The 19770-nt window shown below is 46.1% G+C and overlaps 1 protein-coding gene across 1 annotated transcript in view; it reads left to right on the forward strand.

Annotated features, from left to right (window-relative positions):
* LOC147705914 (uncharacterized) overlaps positions 1–19770 on the forward strand; it is a 582839-nt gene that overhangs the window by 3793 nt on the left and 559276 nt on the right. The window contains exon 2 of the mRNA XM_086932385.1: positions 6227–6353. Coding sequence (XP_086788511.1) covers positions 6242–6353 — 112 coding nt within the window. The 5' untranslated portion in view covers positions 6227–6241. The remainder of the gene's footprint in view (positions 1–6226; positions 6354–19770) is intronic.

The raw sequence follows: 19770 nt of genomic DNA on the forward strand, positions 1-19770 counted from the left end.
AAAATGGGATGGAAATCAGTACACTCTTAGTAAGGCGTTTGGGACACTTGCCCCTTTTTGAAAAAAGCTCGACATTGACTAAACTCTAAGCAGAGCCCTTTGTGTACTAATGAGCATCCCTCTGAGTTGCTAAACCAAAAACAAGCATTGGCAAAGCCAATAGGTCTCGCCATTGAGACCTATTGATTTTGTCTATGGATTTTTGCCTTGCTGTAGAGCATCTCTGGTGCTGTCCAACATGGATGAAGAACAAATGAATAAATTAAAAAAACATGAGTGGCTGTGTTTTTTTCAGTAAGCCTAAAGAAAAGAAATATGCCGCAGATGGACGCGGAAGCAAAACAGTGGATGTGGGAGCAAACAGCTCTTGACTTGCGCAGCACCTGTATATTTTACAGAATGATGAATTGAGCAGCAAGGGTACAAATAGTAAATAGAATCCAAATGTTTTCAGCAGAAAGGTCCATAGCCCGTTCGTCTGGCCGAAAAAGTCCTTTGCATCTAGGTAGATGCGTCACTTTGTAAACCCCTGTGCCACATTATACCTGCGCCAGATAAAATGTATGCAAGGGGGGCGTATTGACGCAAGGAAGGGTCGTAGAAGTGACGCAGTGAAATCTATGAGATTTCACTGCGTCACTTTTAGGACGCCGTTGAGTCAAAATCTTGCGCCTGCTTCACAGCAGGCGTAAGACTGATGCAGGCCCTTTCACATGGGGCTTGCCCCATGTGAAAGGATGCATTACTGGAGTTGCGTCACTTTTGTGACACACTCCAGCAATGCGTCACTTTTGCACTTACAGATACGTCAGAAAAACTGACGTATCTGTAACTCCTTGCGACATGATGCGTTATACATTAAATATGACGCATCAGGAATGTCGCAAGGAGTGTGCACTGAGAAGTGACGCATCGCTGCTTGCACGCAGCGATGCGTCATTTCTCATAAATGAGGTCCCCAGTGGGGAATCATTTAGAAATAAAGCGCTGCACAGTTCTGACAGCGGTAATTGTGTGGAAAAAAAGCCTCTAGGGCATATACCTGGAAATAAACTGCTTCTAAATGCTGCCATCGGATCCAGTTTAAAAGGGACAAATTATAGTGAAAGTAAAAGCCGAGAGGTGCAAATGTGGAGAAAGGAAACGGTATCAGGAAGCTTACATATCTGAAAAAATACAAAAAGTTATTTTTTTTTCTCATGGTAAATTAGTGGTTACTTTTTTCCATTTTTCACAGTATTCGGATTTCACAGTGAGATACTTGCTTCACTGTAGTTTAGAATTTTAACACTTGAACAGCTGGTAAAATGGCCATGTACGTTAACCCCTTCCCTGCTGATGACGAGCTCAGTTCGTCATCAGCCACGGGTGGCGTGTGCTGATGACGAGCTCAGGTCATGTAACGCGGCTTTTTAAAAAAAGCCGCACAGCGCAAAAATCGCCGCAGCAGCGATGCGGTTAAACCTTTTTTGGGAGGCATGTGGGGTGTGATCTGCATTTCAAGAATTTTAATCTTGTCCGGACCAACTCACACTGTCATTCTCCAAGGTTGACAATATATTGTGCATACTAATACTGCTTAATATTTATAGTGTTATATAAAAGCAGTTTGTTTATTAGAGGCACCTTTTATATAACTTAAGCATGGTTGAGCCTGAGTTTCTCTACAAGGAGGAACATTTTTTGAGTTTGGCTTCTGCCTTTTATAACACCCCGCCCCTCCGATGAAGGATGTGTTTATATTATACACATAACCTTTAATTGTATCATAGTTTAAAGCAGTATGGCAGTTCAAACGGCCATTATTAATTTTTGCATTGTGAAACAATCCGAACCATACAATATATGTAATGTAAAATATACTGTAGCTTTCCCTTATTACCTCACAAGAGCCAAGCATGCATTTCAGCATATATCACCGAGAGAAACCGGCATTTATATAATTGTAATATCATCTACTGGGCATGCCCAGAAAACATTAATTAGAAGATTCGAATGTTCATTGTAAATTAGCAAAACTTAAACGTGATAGGCCAGCAGATTACTGAAGTGGTTTAGTGTTGCATTTAAAATTATTAACCAGGGCCTTGTTCCTGGCAAATAACACCCTATCAAACAGAATCAAGTTATACATGTTTAGCCTAAACTCGATCTGAAAGTATTGGAGTTCTTTAACCCCTCCCCTGCTGATGACGGAACCGCTCCGTCATCAGCTGCGGTGGCGCTGTGCTGATGACGGAGCGGTTCCGTCATGGCCCGCCCGACGCTCCGGTGGGGCGCAAATTCCGCTTCTGCGCTGAGCGTTCTATTGAGCGGGCGGGGCCATGACTGAACCGCTACGTCATAAGCACAGCGCAACCGACGCTGGTGACGGAGCGGTTCCGTCACCAGCATGCGCCCGCCGCATTTCCGCCCGCCCCCTTAGCACTGCGGCGGAATAGCCGCCGCAGTGAAGGGGTTAAATGAGCACCAATTACATTACATAAGAAGATAGTAATGATCCTTAAGCAGAGATAGCTTATTGGCACCAGCTTTTCAACACAGCTGCCCCGAGCGTCTCATTGCGTGTTAACTGTGACAAACAAGAACATGTAGATAGCAAACTGGCCTACGAGGAATGCAGCTGCCATCCTGCGCGCCGCTGCTCGCTCCCGCAGGCAAAACGCTGTGGGAGTGATCATTAGAAAAGTGGTAGGACATGCACCCTCCTTTAGCCATTTGCATGCTTTCATTATTCAAAAACATGCAAAAGCCAACCCAATGCGTGGGGTGAGTCAGACCCACACAGAGCAGTTACAAGAAGCTTTGCAGAGCAGCGAATGCATGCTGCACTAGGCTCGACTTAATAGGCAAGTGAAAACAAGAATAATTTAAAAATGGGAAAGCCTAATGGGATTCAGCTTTTTTCGTGGCATCAGGTGTCAATGTTAACTACTCCCAGTTTTCCTTGCACGTTAACGAGTGGGAGATGTGGCACTAAATGAACACTTCACAGGTTCAGAGAAACTCATATCAACATTGTGAGCGCTGCTCACCTCAGGTGAAGCCTAACACAGGCAGACCTACACATCTTTAGGAGGTGTGACACCCCATTCTCCCTCCCATGAACACTCGCTTGCCAGCAAACCCCCATCACACATGCACTGACGCTAACTCCACCAGTGCTCACCGGCACATGTATCTGTATATAGGACTGACATACTTGCAAAACAGGACCAGGGGACATAGAAAGTTGGAAAGGAATGCACCAGCACAAGAGAGATCAACAGAGACGGTTATCAAAAGGAACAGGCATTTGCAATTATGGGGAGCACGGGTAGAGATCGGTGGAAAATTACAGACATATGACAGAAAAACGGTTGCATAGCAAAATATTGGTAACAGAAATATAGCAATACATACATTTTGTTTACAAATATTTTAGGAACCAAAACATCTTGTTTACATACTTTGGGCCCAATTCGCAAAGGTAAAATGAGACGAAAGTCTAACTTTACAGCTTTTGGTATTCACAAAGGGAATGTACTACTCTGTAAATACTCTTTATGAATACCAAAAGTTGTAAAGTTCAACTTCTGATATTCACAAAGGGCAGTTATGAGTGGTTAATGCCCTTTGTGAATAACAAAAGTCATGAAGTTAGACTTTCGTCTCAGTTTAGCTATGTGAATCAGGCCCAGTGTATGTACTCTACAAATGTTTCTAAACAAAAATATTTTGGAACAGAATATCATCAAAGAACAGGCAAGTATATCAAACATGACTATGTATAGATTTATATTCAATTTAATCTAAGTATTAATGTTAACAATGACAATATAATGGAAGATAAATACAAACATTATTTAAAAATATTAGTACATTAAAGTTGAAACATATGTACTGTAAATAGTTATAAAGTATGTAAAAAATTATTACAAATACATCACATTGACATATTAATAATAATAAAAGAACATATTTGACACATATATAACAAACACATACCGAAAATAATTTATAATTTCAAAAATTAATATTACCCCCAAAATTACAAAAATACAAATTATTTAATTATATATCTGCTGTAAAAATATTTATAACAATGAAAAAATATAAAATAAATAGTAACAATCCTAATTAAGCAGTATTGGACTTTGGTTGGGTCAGATTTACTATTCTCACTCCAATCTTGGTACAACTGTGTAAAAGACTTTGTCATTAAAACCCATACCGAAGCCACCACATCCCTTCACATTATATGTAAGTCTCCCCTAAGGGGGGCCTATAGAAGGGAGCTGTATTCTGTTAAGTCAGACATATATTTTTCATATTTCTTAACAGCAACACGTCTGAATTGTCGTTGTTCTGGGGATAAACTTAGTAGCCCCATTGGCTAGTACAAGGTTTCCGGGTTGGCACCACAACCCAGCTAACTCCTGAATGGGACTACCAAACTAGGTCATGTAAGATATCAAATTAATCATGACATTAAATGTGACTTAATGGACAAGTCGATATTTATGTCACTTTAAAGTTAGGGAACTTTAGATAATTGCCATTTCTGAGTTCAGCTAGTCCAGTGACTTCAAATAGGCTTTAGCACACAGACAGATATCTGCTCATCTGGGGAGACATGCAAATAACTTCCAGGCCAGAAACAATGGTTGTTGACATGCTGAAAGGTGTAACCCCTCTCACAGGATGGTTGCCCAGGGTGTTAGCCCAAAAGGCGAGCTTCAAAGATGAAGCCACCTTTGAAGGGCCTCTGTGATAACATTCTTGGCCAGGATGCCTTTTGTTTCCAGCCAACAGAGTAGATAATAGGTTGAGGAAGGTAAACTCACCCCAAACCAATTCTATCATCGGTTGAACATAAGGTTTTCAAGCGAGTCTGACTGGACCCAAGACCATCTTTGCGAGTGTATAACATGATAGGGCCCCACAGCCATATCATAAGATACACACAAATCCTCACAGTTATGATAACCCTCTCCTTTAATGCCTATCTATCTCTTAACACCCACAACTTCTTTGCTCACGGACACTACCTACCTCTCTGCAATGTCTATGCCACTAACTCTTTTTTACTTTGATTCTATTTCATGATACAACCACTTTCCCAGTGAGTACTCCTGCTACATCTCCTCTGTGACATAACAATCTACCCTAAAATTTTGACTCCTTCTTTAAATCTCCCATACCATACCCCACTTGCCTTCTACAGCTTATTACTGTTTCCAACACCAACAATGTCAATGTTCTCCCCCTTCAGTCATCTTTACCTCTTTCTCATTTCTCTAACTCCTTGAGCAACCCCTTGTCAATCCCTTTGCACCTGTGCCTCCACTCACACCCAGTTGATTCTTTGCACATGATTTTCAGCCCCTACCACAGCCAACGCTCTCCTATTGCCACTAGTGACTGACACCACCATCCAGTTTCCCCTCCACTGTTGTCAACCACCAACTAACACCAATTTTCATCCTCCTATGCCCCTTCAAGATGCCTGCTTCTGTTGGACCCTGAGGTCCCATTTATCTCTAATCCATTCCCACTGACCTGTCTCTTTCTTCTCAATAACACGAGACCCCCTTGAGCCCCATAGTATTCTACTGTCAGCCCTTCCTCCTCCCACACCTCCTTTTGCCTCTCTATCCCATAATGTCTCCTCACACCATCTGTGCCACATTTGCCCCTTTTTTCTTTAACTAGATCCACTCTACAACTAACACATTCCTTTTTCATGTCCTCCCACAATACAATATTTGCCTCACTCCCCATCTCCCTTCATCCTCTTCTCTTCTCTGCTTCTCCTTAGAAGCCACTATTGCCCACAACCCTGATAATCAAACCTGTCTCCCTTTATGATAAACTTGATGTCCTGTTCCCCTAAACATCACCTACCAAATGCCAGACTCAGCACCACCTCTCTGTCCCATTGAGATCTTCCTCCTGAATACTTCTACAGTCCACCTTCTATCTCTCCATCAGCTATGCTGTGCCTCCCCTTCACCATTCACAATGTCTCTGTTTCTCTGCCATTGGCCCTATTACTTCCAAACAAGGGAAGGTAAAGGCTACAGGTAGCTGAAGGCAAGTTTGAAGAATGCAACTTCATATTGGTGAAAGAAATGTCACATAAAGTCACTTGTGATTTGCCAAGATAGGTTTGTTATGGTACGCCTTCTATGCAATGTCCTGACTTTCATAATTCTGATCTCTGTTTTTTTATTATTTCTTTTAGACATCAGACTTGAAAATGTTGACGATTGCGTTCATAGTCGTTTTCTGCGGCCTCATTGCCCACATGGCCCAGACCTATCCAAGTAACCAATATGACATGGAGATTTGTCCCGAAATATTCAGCACATGTAAGTATTCCAGTGACTTGTTTGCAAGTCTGTAAACATTCTTTGTGACAACCGGGATACTTGCTAGATTTGGTTTCTTCAAACTTTGTATCTTTAAATAATTTTGCTCTATAGAGGCCTGAATTTAGATCATATCAACTATTGCTATGTTGTAAACATATGATATGTCATCTAGCCAGCTCCACATACATACATTTGTTTACGTCGGCCCATTCATCTACTCACACAGTTATACAGGAGTTCATACACAAACATATCTAATAACGCACCCCTCATTAATGTGCTTACTTGCTCTTTGAGCCTCTCACACATTCACTCATCAGTCCACTTATTTATCCACCCCCACAGCTCATCTTAGTTGCAGAAAAATATTTAAGGAACAAAAAACAAGTAAGCTGATAGATTGTTTCCCATTTTTAATTAAGAATAGCACTGTTAGGTATAGGACTCCCTGACATTAGAAAATACTATTGGGCACCACAGCTGACAGCTATCAACCACTGCATATATAGGTCACAGGACAACCCTGGATGTAGAATGGATAAATGTGTCTTACCAGGGAGGATCTAATACAGGGCACTATGCACCAAATCATCGCAATTACAGCTTCAAATATGCCACGCAGTTAATAAGAGCCTGGGGTGGGCAGAGAAGATCACACAAGCCACCTCATTATGGGATATGGAACAACTGGGATCCTTGAGACAATCTAAGGGATTCGACTGTTGGGACATGATCGAATCTCTCGGGTGGGAGATTTGTGGATGCAGGGCTGAGTACTTTCCTTTGCACAACTACAACAAGATTATGAACATAGCAGACACAGAAAGGTTCAGATACATACAGATTAGACACACCCTCCAAGTGATCATCCCCAAGGGAGAAGTTCCCCCGCGTCCTCCCCTCTGGAGGTCAGAATTCTCGCTGATTATATGCACAAAAAAGCAATCTCCCTGACCTATCAAAACTAGTCAATAATGCGCCCGATTCCCTCTTACAACTCTGCAGAAACTGGGAAAACGACATTGTGGACCTGGAGGAGGACGATTGGCAAAAAGGCGCTGGCCTCTCCAAAAGAGGTGGTGATTTCATCAAGGTTCAAGTTAATGTAACTAAAGGTTTTACAAAGAGTATACGTCTCAGGCCTCACCTTGGTTAAGATGAGGTGTAGGAAGGATCCCAAATGGAGGAGACAGTGTAACCATGAGATTGTACATTTTTCCACATAATTTGGGAGTGTGTGCATAAAAAAAAGATATTGGGTAGAAGTGCTCGGTTGTATGGACCTCTTCCACACAGTGGAGCACTTCTACCCAATATCCTTTTGCTGGTGGAAACTTGGAACTAGAGGCCAAAAGGTGCCTCATAAATGTTTGGGAACCAAAGATTTGAATAGCAAAGAAAAAACTTGGGAAATGTTGAGAATGGTGATAGCCAAGCGCACAGACCATTGAAGAACTTAGGGGCATATTACCAACAACTAGCGATAATTATCGTTATGTTGCCTTAGCGGCAATATTTTTATCGCCGAGCTGCGGCGATTTTTATCGCTTAGGAACCTTGCTATTATCAAGGTTTATCTCCTAAGCGATAAAAATCGACCAAAATGCATGAATATTGCTGAAAAGTCAGCGATATTCATGCATTACCGAGCTAATGCTCTTAGCCATGTTATCCACCTACCATTGGATAACATGGCTTAGAACTGCTCAGGGGCAGGTGTTAGGTTTTGGAGATAATGCCCCGGTTACTTACCGGTAATCTTCATTACTCCGAGTATAGTCTTCCTCGCCACATGATTTACATAGTGAGCTTTAGCTCCACAACAGAACCCTCCAAAGCAAAAAGAAACCACCTCCCACCCCCTCCCAACATGGCCGACCAGTCCCACCTGACCTCTATAAGAGGCGGGCCGGCCCAACCAATCAGCCTGATCTACCAAGCAAACAATGAAGCCGATAGCCAGACAGGGAGGGGGGGAGGGAACTCATGTGGCGAGGAAGACTATACTCGGAGTAATGAAGATTACCGGTAAGTAACCGGGGCATTACCTCCTCGTAAGTCTTCCTCGCCACATGATTTACATAGTGAGCAAATACCCAAGCCAACAAGGCTTCATTGACCACCATAACCACAACACCACATGGTGATGCAGAGAAACCAACCCAAGGTTGATGTAAACAACTGAAAAGAAAACAGGGACCACAGGAAACCTGAATTCAAGACCTCCAGGAAAAGGAGGCCAACCAGGAGTCGCAGCTCCAGCACTTAGAACGGCCCCAGCGATGTCCCCCGGGACCGCTAGAGACCCACGTACCAGGCGGGTGATGACCACGCCGAAGTCAGACCAAAACTCCACAGAGGAGACACCCACTAAGGGGGCCCAGGGAACAGAGCCACACCTCGCAGACCGACCCTGGGCCCCCGCCGGATCCACCGACCCCAGCGAAGCATAGGGAAGGATGCCAGCCTGTGTAAGCCCGTGAACCACGGAGGAACGAGGGCTAGCGGCCCGAACGAAACGGGCCCAAAAGGCATAACACTGGTCATCCCACCGGGAAAGGAAAAACGTGCGGCTAAGAGAAGCCAAAACAGCACGCCGAACAACCAGCCCGGACAAGGGAGCGGCCACGTAGGCCGGAAACAGCGGCAAAGATACCACCTGAGTCCGAGGCCCCGGGGAAGGGACCCCGGGAAGGACACGGGGGACATGCCGGAGGAACAACCCCGTCCGGCAAAACCCGCAAGACGGGCGGGGAGCGGAGGAACGACCCCCGTACGCCCAACCGCCCAGCAGACACCCTCGCCACCAGGGAAGACCACCTGACAGGCGAGGAACCGCAGAGCCACCGAGGGCCGGGGCCCAAAAGGGCGGACCCCGAAGAGCTCGTAGAACGAGAGAGGGAGTATGCAAGTGTATTGCGATGAGCCTAGCGCACGTATCACCCAAAGGCATCGAGGAGCGTGTCTCGGGAACCCGACCTGGGATACCCCAGCGAGATAACCCCAGCAGGATACCAGGTGAGAGTCAGGCATCCCGCCGCAAGGGGCCCTAGTGGAGACTAAGCAAGCATCTGCCCAGAGTTGCAGGGCGTGAACCTGTGAGACGAGAAGGTACCGGAATGAGAATTCTCGAGTCCATGGAAGTATGTAGGCCTAAGACCCACCGAGGCGGGGAACTGAACCCCGGTCCAGGACCAATCTCAGCCACCGGGACTGCCGCCCACGAGTCACACTTCACCACTAACATGGAACGCTCAACGAATCCGCGCGTCCTCCTAGCGCAGGAGCCGTGTGTATACATGCTGCCGAAGCGAGCACCGGAATACCTGCGGGAACCCAGCAGCAAGCCACAACCCCCGAGCAAGCAGCGTCCTCCGCTCCAGAACCAGGCCTGCACAAGGAGGCAGGCCAGCCGACCAGAGCCGGCTCAACACCGACGCCGAGAGCGGGGGACCCAACCACCGTACGGGAAGAACCGGGATCGGCCAGGAGGCTCGAATCGCCAGCTCGGCCAAAGGAGACGGAACCCGGGGCGGTGGACCCCGCCGGGAACCAAAAACAGGAACGCACCACGACCTGCGTGGCAACCACGCGCGGGTGCCAGGCACCACACCACTGCAACGTTCCAACACAAGGCCATGCGCCGCCGAGCCGAGCGCCCATGAGCACCCCGGCCCTGCCCAAGCGCCTCCTGCCGAGGAACCGCGATCTCAGAGGGCACGGGGGAGATGCGCCCAGCAGACCGAAAGGCCACGCGAAAGACAGGTAATAAGGACCCGGAAGGAGGAGCAGAACCCGGGCCGGAGGGCCGAGCCCCCCTTCGTGAACAGAGACCTCGGAGGCAGACCGAGCCGAGGCCCTAGGCGTCGAAACACCACCGGGGCAGGGCGAGACCATGCAATGAAGGCCAGACCCGACTCCGTCGGACCCCGGGGGAAGACAGCCCGAAGGGCCAGGACCGGTGACACCCCCACCAGGGCGCCCAATCCGAGCAACACCCGGGGACCTAGGCACCGGCAATGGGAATGCCACCCGAAACCGTGCCGGGGCCAAGCCAGTCACCTCAACCCAGATTAGTAAAAGTGCAGCTGAAGCGAGCACAGCAAAAAAAAAACGGCCCCCAGGAAGACATCCAGCAACCCCCGAAGCACGAGGAGCTGAGCGGCCGCCGGAGAACCCAAACGACCCGGCGCCAAAGGACGCCACCCCCCCCTGAAAGAACCAGAGGGAAGTACCGGGACCAGGCACACGCCCCCCCGAAGGAGGGCCAGCCCGAGACGAGGACCGAAGGGACCACCGTACATAGGCCCGGAAGCCGACGGCTGAGAGACACCGCCAGCTGTGAAGCCACCTATCCATGGGGAGGGTAGGAGGGGGGGGGGGGACGAGGCCGTGAGGAAGCCACGGCCAGACAGGGAACCCCAAGACCCCCACCCGGCGAACAGGATCCACCAGGCGGGCCAGGAGCCCTGCACGTAAATGAGAAATCAATACATTTACAAAAACACCGCCGGGAGAGGCGGAAACAGACACGACTAGTCACAATACATCCCCCAACCGCAGCAAGAATACATGAAGAACAAACTGCAGGCAGACAGGGGCGCAGCCCGATTCCAACCCCCTTTGCAACACAATAGACAGCCAGAATGTTAGTATCAGGACACATTCAACAGCTGTGTTTGTGAGCAGGCAGTGCACACACATATGAGCATACACACAAAGGGTATCAGCTGCGTAGGACCCAAAAAGCCCACAGAGTGGCCAGGGCCCATCAGTAACGACCTGGGGATACACCGGGATGTCCAAACACCTCATATCCCCTGCCGCCCCCCCCCCCTGTAAACCACTGGCATGCTATAGCAGTACCTAACCGGCCCCACAGGACCGGGGGAAGGAAGAGGGGGGGGGATTTTAAGGCATAAGGCACTCGAGACCGCTAGAGCAGGTCCTCCACCCTATACCCCAAGGGCCAGCACACGCCGGCCCATCTTACCTGTACCGTGCTCTGGAGAGAATCGTGCAGAACAAAAAAAACAGGCTGATTGGTTGGGCCGGCCCGCCTCTTATAGAGGTCAGGTGGGACTGGTCGGCCATGTTGGGAGGGGGTGGGAGGTGGTTTCTTTTTGCTTTGGAGGGTTCTGTTGTGGAGCTAAAGCTCACTATGTAAATCATGTGGCGAGGAAGACTTACGAGGAGGTAATCGCGCTTAGCGCGAATATCTCCAAAAGTTGGTAATAGGAGATAGCGATGTTAGCGACTGTTTTCAGTCGCTAACATCTTGGCACGCCCACTTTGCATGTCATTAGTGATAAATATCACTTACATGCAAAGCGGGGCCCAAGATGGTCGCTATCTCCTACTAGCTGTCGCTAACTGGTGTTAGCGACAGCTAGGTAATAGGGAGATAATTTTTTCTCCGCTTTCTTGGCTTTTAAAGCCAAAAAAGCAGAGATAAACCCCCTTGATAATATGCCCCTTATTTCCTTTCATATTAACTTTATTTTGGTTCGAAGAACCATAAAAGTGCACAATGCAAGAGACATTGCACATGCATAAAAAGGTCATACAAATAGATTGTTTCCAAATACCAATATACATATATTAGAAAAAGCCACTAATAGACAGATATTGGCACATGCTTCCCCCCAACTTGGACCAAAACCAAGAGACAAAAACCTTGAAAAGAGAAACCTTAAAAAGTACTCCTAAAGGGTCCGCTATGTCACCCGGTTTGTATGTATTATGTACATTCATTCATACATTTAGTCTTTGATTCGGCTTTTAAAACCATAAAAGTTAATCAATCCCCTAAAATCACATAACGAAAATAAGTATACATTAAGATCCATAATAAATTAAGACGTTATATGATTAAAAATAAACCTTAAAATACGATTAGTTACTTGCTTGCCCCCCTGCACATAATATGGAAATCAAGTGCCATGACAGCATAAGCCCTAGTTTTCATCGCCAGTGAAACCCTTTTTACTAATCAAAGAGGATTGTCCATCCCTTGTCCTTTTCGTAACACATCATATCGGAAAAAATCTATTCACTGTGAATGTTATCACGTGGTGGAGTTCATGTTTCAGTAGTCTAAGAGCCTCAGGTGGTTAGGGATCCCTAGGTTCCTACAGATCTGTACTATCCACATTTATATTTCTCTTTTATATGCTGGACAAAAGAAAAGTGCATGTGCCTCGGTTTCTTCTGCTGTTCCAATCTATTTCCTTCTACCACGCACTAGTAAAAATGTGCTGGGGGAGTGAACCATACCTGAGCTGCAGATACAACCTCCTGGTAATACTGGCTGGATATCATCTAGTAAAGTCTTGTATAAACATCTTAAATCTGTATAAAATTCCAAAATAAGTTGCCCACAGTTGGACACTTCATAAGAGAGAAAAGTCTAAAGGCCCTGTAGCAATCAACAAGTTTCTTCTTGAAAATTGCCAGAGAGGTTGTTAGAGGGTCTTCCCATAGAGAAGTCAGTCCTATACTAGTCAGACTGTCCCTGAGATGAGAAAACCAAGGTAGGCCTAATGCTTGTCTATATGGGGGTCAGCTCTGGGGTCAACCACATTCTCCTCCAAAAAAGGAGTGGTCTTAAATCAATAACTTTCAAAATGGGGCTCAGACCTAAATCTAATCAGAGCGGGTACATGAGGGTACTAGGGGGAAAATCTCTAGGTCCCTAATAAATTTGTTTTCTACCAATACAATATTTTTAACAGACGTATGTCCCCATAACTCTGACCCATAGGTGATAGCTCCCAGAGATTGGGTATTGTATATTTCCATCAAAGGGCTAAGAGGCTTAGAAAATGAAGACCTATAAACCTTAGCCAGGCCACCTGTACACTGTGGTATCAACCTCTGTTTTCCTACGTGAACGGCCCAGTCTATGTGCTTGTTGAGGGTGATCCCCAAATTCTAAAAAATGGCAATTCTCTCTAACAGAGTTCCATTCAACATGGGGTTGGTTTTGGTGGAATGCACAGAATTAAAAAACATGAATTTTGTCTTGGCGACATTAACCTCAAGGCTCCGCTGGTTGCAAAAAGAGTTAAACCCATTGAGTATCCTTTGGAACCCAATGGGAGATTTTGATAAGAGGAGGTTATCGTTGGCGAACATCAGGGCTGAGATTTTGGTGGAGTAAATCTTGGGAGCATCATTGTCACCGGTCCCATTTAAGGTATTCACCAGCCCATTGTTGCGCAAGCAAAATAGGGTCAGAGCCAACACACAGCCCTGTTGTACGCCCCTAGTTACCAGGAAAAGTTCAGAAAGCTCCCCCAATTTCTCATATCAAACCTGTGCAAAGCTTCTGATATTGCAGAGGTAAGTGGGGACCCCCATGTTAGACAGAGCAGACTAGAGTTTGGGCCTAGGAACTTGGTCAAAGATGGATTTTAGGTCTACAAAGATCAGGTACAAGCTGCCACCCTTCAACACCACCATTTTAGAGTAGAGGAGTTGGAGGCGGATTACCTGATCAATTATGGAAATTAAATTTCTAAAATCTGATTGTAGAGTGCTAAGAGCATCATGGTCCTCTATTCACTCTTGGAGCCGTTCTAGAATGACCCTTGAAAAAACCTTCTGCATCACTTCCATAAGGCCTATGGGCCTGTAATTCCCTGGTAGAAGGGGGAATCTTTCTCATGCACAGGGATTATTTTAGCGCTGGCCCAAGTCTCAGAGATGGGCATACCACCTAATACAGCATTAAAAATGACTAACAAATAGGGGCCCCAACATCAGGTTCTGAAAGATGCAAGTCACCAGGAATCTTATCGATTCTGGGGGCCTTTGGAGGAGCTGTGTTTGAGATAGCTCTACATACTTCCTCCAGAGTAACTTTGGGGTAATCCTCATTAGCCTTTTTACCAGCCTGGTTCAAGTCATGTGTTTGATGGTCTACATTTTTAGCCACCACTACCAAAGGGGAATCCAGAACATCAGTCAGCAAAAATGATAATTCCAGAAGTCAGCTGCCATTTTTGGCTCTAGATTAGTTCTCCATTCTCGATTTCCAAAAGTAACTATATTCCAAAATGCTCTTGGATCTTTTTATATGAGGGCCTGTAGGAGAGACTCCCATTTGGCCATGACCAAGTCAGTCTTGACCTGTTTTATTTCATTCTTATACATGGTTCTGGCACTTGAGATCTGTGTTTCATCCTTGGAATGTACTGTTACAATTAAAAAAATGTTTAGCTTTCTACAGTGCCCATTATACCAGGTTGGAATAATTTGTTTGCTCTCTCTGGACATTGCTCCCACATAGAAAAGATCCCTTAGTGCAGCTACACAGATGGAATGAATCTCAGCCACTTTTTAAAACCTATTTTCTATGTGTGATGCCTCCATACAAGCACTCAAACCTTCCATATTAGTCCCTGTTATTTTATAAATGCTGGAGATGGAACTGGGGGACTTCTGTATTTTAAGTCCAATGGATGCGTCTCCTTGATGTCAACAGGCACAGTCTAGAATTGATGAATTGAGTGTGTACCTGTGCTACCCCTGTTTTTTCCCATCTTGCAATAGCAGGTCTAATGCCAGGACAGTATCGTCATAATTGTGTCGTGATATCAAAATCTAGAACCAAGACCCACATTTTTGTATCCACAAAGACATAATCAATTAAGGACTTGAACCCGCCTTAATGAAACGTAGGAAGGGCCGTATTATCTAGTGTTGTCTGCCCGTTTTAGGCCCTAATTGTAAGAGCGTACATATGTAGAGCTATAGAGGAATACCTTTTTTAGGGGGGTATGGCTGTAGCAGGTATAGCCCACTGTCTGTCTTCTTCATCCAGGGCATCACTCGGTCTACCAAGTGGCTCAAATTGGCAATTGAAGTCACCCCCGAAATTCTTAAAGTACTGCCTTTTAGGGGAAGACATGAGGATTGATCATTGCTCCACTACTGAAGATTCTTGGCCCCTACTGACTGTTCTTGAGTATACGCTGACCAACACTAGACTTCTAGCACAGGTAAATTCCAGCCATAGACCCAGAAGGTCAGAGGACCTCATCTCAATCCCCAAACAACCTAAATAGGTGGCAATCCAGATTGTCAGCTCCCGAGGGTCTACCTCTCCCTCCGGTCAGAGCAGGTTTGGAAAAAGCCACATAACCAGGATGCCTTAGCTCCGCTTTAGCCCAAGTTTCCTGAAATAGTACCATATCATATTTGTCTGTGAATGTCCCCTATTCGCTGAAATCTAGCTTATTCCTAAGGCCAGCCACAATGCAACTTTGATTGTGTTTGTCAAAGTTTTAATATCTGTCAGAGCCGACCTACTTTCGACTCTTGACTACCACCCTGGGCAGACATCCATGTTAGTAATAATAATGGCATAGCTCATATCTGCAGGCCCTTGTTTTACTCCAGCCCTTGGAACCATCCTCCTACACTTATCTCCTTCTACTGTATTCTCATTCTCAGGACAAAGTAGTTCAGAGGCTATGGTGAAACTTTAATCAAGTCCAGCTCCGCCCTCTGTGCATCCTAGCCGGGCAGTATTCTTAGTCACTGTTAAATCAGCCACACTTTGATGACACACCCTGCCTTGGTCACCAGGCACTCGCAACAACCTACTCTGGTGGGGGTCTTGATGGGAGATCGCAGGGGCTGTGGACTCTGAAGGGTCAAAGAGTCAGTCTACCCCATCTAAGACCTCAAATCTGTTGTGTGTAGGTACAGCATATCTACAGGGTCAGGTATGTAATGGGGATGGAGGAAGTAACTGGGAATAGAGAACATGGGCATTGAGTAAGGCGAATGGGCCTACCTAGGGGGGGGTCTAAAAAGTTGCCCACTGGGAGAATGGACATTGCTAGATTCTGTGACTTCGCAGGTAGATCACTTGAAAGCAAGTCCAACACCAATTTTGGGTCCCTAAAATTGATAACAATGCAGTCCCCAGTTTTATCTGTGCAGCCTTTTCCAATCCAGCAAACCCTCCGGGTTAAAATAATGTCCCTGGCTCTAGTGAGGGGAAAACATCTGTGTCTCGAGAGCCAATGTAGACATTTGTTTTTAACGTCCACATGAGATTCTCTCTGGTTACTGTTCAGTTCTGGGACTCTAGTTAATACCGCAACGTACGGGCATGATGCTGGAAGTAAATTAATAATGCCCTTTTGTCTCAGCATAGGCCCGTTAACTGGATTGTTCTTAGACCCTCCTCCTGTGCTGGAGTGGCACACCCCTGCCGGCTCATTGACTGGGGTTTGATCAGTCTGGCATCCTGCATGCAAGCGACCAATTCTTTTCCCTGCGTCATGTAAAATTCGCTGTGTAAGATTTTTTCAGTTTCAGGGAATCAAGTTGCATCGAGAGGGGACTCAGTTCTTCATGAATTATGGTTTTGATCCTCTCCAGAATAGACCTTGTAAAATCCTCTGGCCAAGGGGGGTGCACAACTTCAGGCATGCTGTCTGGAGAGCTTTTTGAAGCACTAGGAGATGATGTGATCTCCCTGGAACCAACTGTGCTATTGTTAGACTTTAGTGCACGTCAATGGGAAAGCTTCTTTTTAGCAGCACCCCTAGCCTGCCTTCTGTCTATGTGGGGACTAATGTGATTCCCTTGCGGGTATGTGATGTATAAGTGGTTTGTAGGGTCCTCCTCCTCTAGTGGCCTATCGATACTATATGAAGAGATGTGCGGATCAGACATACCACCAAGTGAATCTGTAGTCAATGACAGTAATCTCTCAATGAGGTCTTTCTCGCAAGCCACAACCCCTATTACTCTTTCCAATAACTTATCAATGGAACTTGTTTTAGGAGGGATGGATGATAACACAAGTTTCCTTTGGCAGGTCTTCTTCCCCATAATTTTGTTATACCAGATAATGTTAGACTGTGTGACCCCTGGAAATCCACGGTGGCCACCAGCCCGAAGGATTCACCACAGCCTTAACTTTGGCTGTCAACAGGCCAGAGGAACGCCACACACTGAAGACAAAGTGTATTGGAGAGGATTGGTCACTCAAACTTTGGCACTTAATCTGGGCAGCACAGTACACCAACAACGAGCAACAAGTGTCTCTCCAAATGCCCTTGTGGGGGCAATGGTGCTTGGGGATCTTCCCTGAGGCTCAGGGCTTTCGTCCCTGTCTCATTCACAATCTATCTCAGGTGGGCCAGCCAGTGCTCCATAGGTGCATGAGCTGTCCCCATGGAGAGAGAAGACTCAGGGTCAAGGACACTCAAGACGTTACCACACATCACCCTCAGATCACCGGTGGATGGGGGCGAAGGGAAGGGACTTCACTCCAGTCTATAGCAGTTCAGTTAGCGCTTATTTAGTGCTGAATTAACCCTGGTTCATTGACACCCCCTCCACTGCAAACAACCACCTTCACCTCAATAGCATCCGGCCGTGTCTCAGCTACTCCTGGTTACAGGTCAGGCCATCATCATGAGCTGCTGCCATCACGAGCCGCTGCTGAGTTCCGGGCCGCTGCAGGGGAAAGAGTGCATGGTTCAGTGGCAGGGGGATCAGCTCTTCTTCTACCCCCAAGGGCACCACCAAAACCAGGTCATCTCTCAGCTCCTGATTACAGGCTGGGCCAGGACACAGTCAACACAAGCCGCTGCAGGGAGCCGGAACGCCACAGGAGAACACCTCAAACAGTCAAGCTCCTCCAGGATCATGGCGGGGCTCCTGTATAAGAATAAGAAATTATTATTTTTGCTAAAAAAAGATGTTAAAAAATGCAGAAATGCCACCAGTTGCTGTCTATGTTCAGTTCTGCACAGGCTGTGGTATCGAGCCTTTTCGAACCTGGGTCAGTAACATTCGCCATTGGTCCTTTCTTGGACTACACTGGAATACATTCATTTCCTTGTAACCAACCCCAGGCAAGGTATGTTTGCTGCCAATTTTCAGGATTGCCCATATAATGGACAGTCTGCTCAAAGCACAATCCACTTTATCCTTTTTTGTAAATTTGATTCCTTATTAAGGAAAGTGCTTATTTTATCCATCCTGAAGAAAGTGAACTGCAAACAGTGCAGGACTGCCATGGAGTTTTCACAAACATTACCATCTGCAGAAATATGCTTTGTGATTAAAGCCTATATAGCGATCGATATGACTGCGCTCTCCAAACGGTCGTATACATTGTGATTCCTGAATGATACTGTCAGAAATGACACTTTTTGCAAGGATATCCCCAAACCTTTTTCTTCTTCCTCCTATTTTTCCTGACCTGTGTTTGTTGGCTCTAGGACTCTGGGTACTTTACCACTGTTGATCAGTGCTAAAGTGCATATGCTCTCTGTGTAAATTGTTATTGTGATTGGTCATCCATGATTGACATATTTGTTTTACCAGTAGGTCCCTAGTAAAGTGCACTGAGTGTGCCAGGGCTGAGAAATCAAATGCTACTAGTGGGCCTGCAACACTGATTGTGCCACCCACATAAGTAGCCCTGAAAAAATGTCTCAGGCCTGCCACTGTTGTGCCTGTGCGCAGTTTGTTAACTGCCATTTCGACCTGGCAAGTGCACCCACTTGCCAGGCCCTAACCTTCCCTTTTCTTACATATAGGACACCCCTATGGAAGGCCCAGGGTAACCCCTGGGCAGGGTGCAGTGTATGTGAAAGGTGGGACATATACTGGCGTGTGTAACATGTTCTGAAAATACTGCAATTTTTTTTTTTCATTATTGAAAGGCTATCTTGCCCCATAGGACAGAACAGGGAATACTTTGTAATATTTTAAAATCATATCTTCCCAAAGGAATGAGATAGAAAAATGGAATTTGGTATCCCTGAACTCTGGATTTAAAAACACATCTTTAGGGCCATCAAAACTTTTCTTTTCTCTTCTGTATAGGATACGGATAAGGCCGGTGGTCTTCCTCCTCAGACTGTTGTGTGTATAGACCTGATAGCGCCGGGACGCCCCTTTGCTGGGGCAGTTGTGCGCTTTAGAAAACTATTAACATTAACATAACATTAGCATTTAAGAAAAGACGGTTTTTAAATTGTGTGTTTGAACATGCCACTTTTAGAAAGTGGTACAAAAGGGGATGGTGATGGACAGAGCATCTGAACCAGTCAAACACTCACACCCAGTCAACAGATCTGGGTTTAATCCATCACTGTTCTTTAGACCACTCTGCCACCCCAGTTCAGACATGGCCATATGCAAATCAGTCTGGCCCTTTGCCTCATGGGAACAGTCCAGCCTGAACTGCCAAGCCATGCCTTCCCTGGACCAGAAATAAACTTCCTAGGACCGGTTTCTGGCATTTCAGCCGTCTTCAGCCAGGCTTGCTTGAATCCAGTGGCAAAGTGAGCAAGGGACTCACGTCTGAGCATACCCTGCCAACTTATGGCGAACAAAGTGGTACAAAAGAGGGTGGTGATGGACGGAGCATGGA

The sequence above is a fragment of the Lissotriton vulgaris genome, chromosome 7 (assembly GCF_964263255.1).
Source record: "Lissotriton vulgaris chromosome 7, aLisVul1.2, whole genome shotgun sequence".
Classification (NCBI taxonomy): domain Eukaryota; kingdom Metazoa; phylum Chordata; class Amphibia; order Caudata; family Salamandridae; genus Lissotriton; species Lissotriton vulgaris.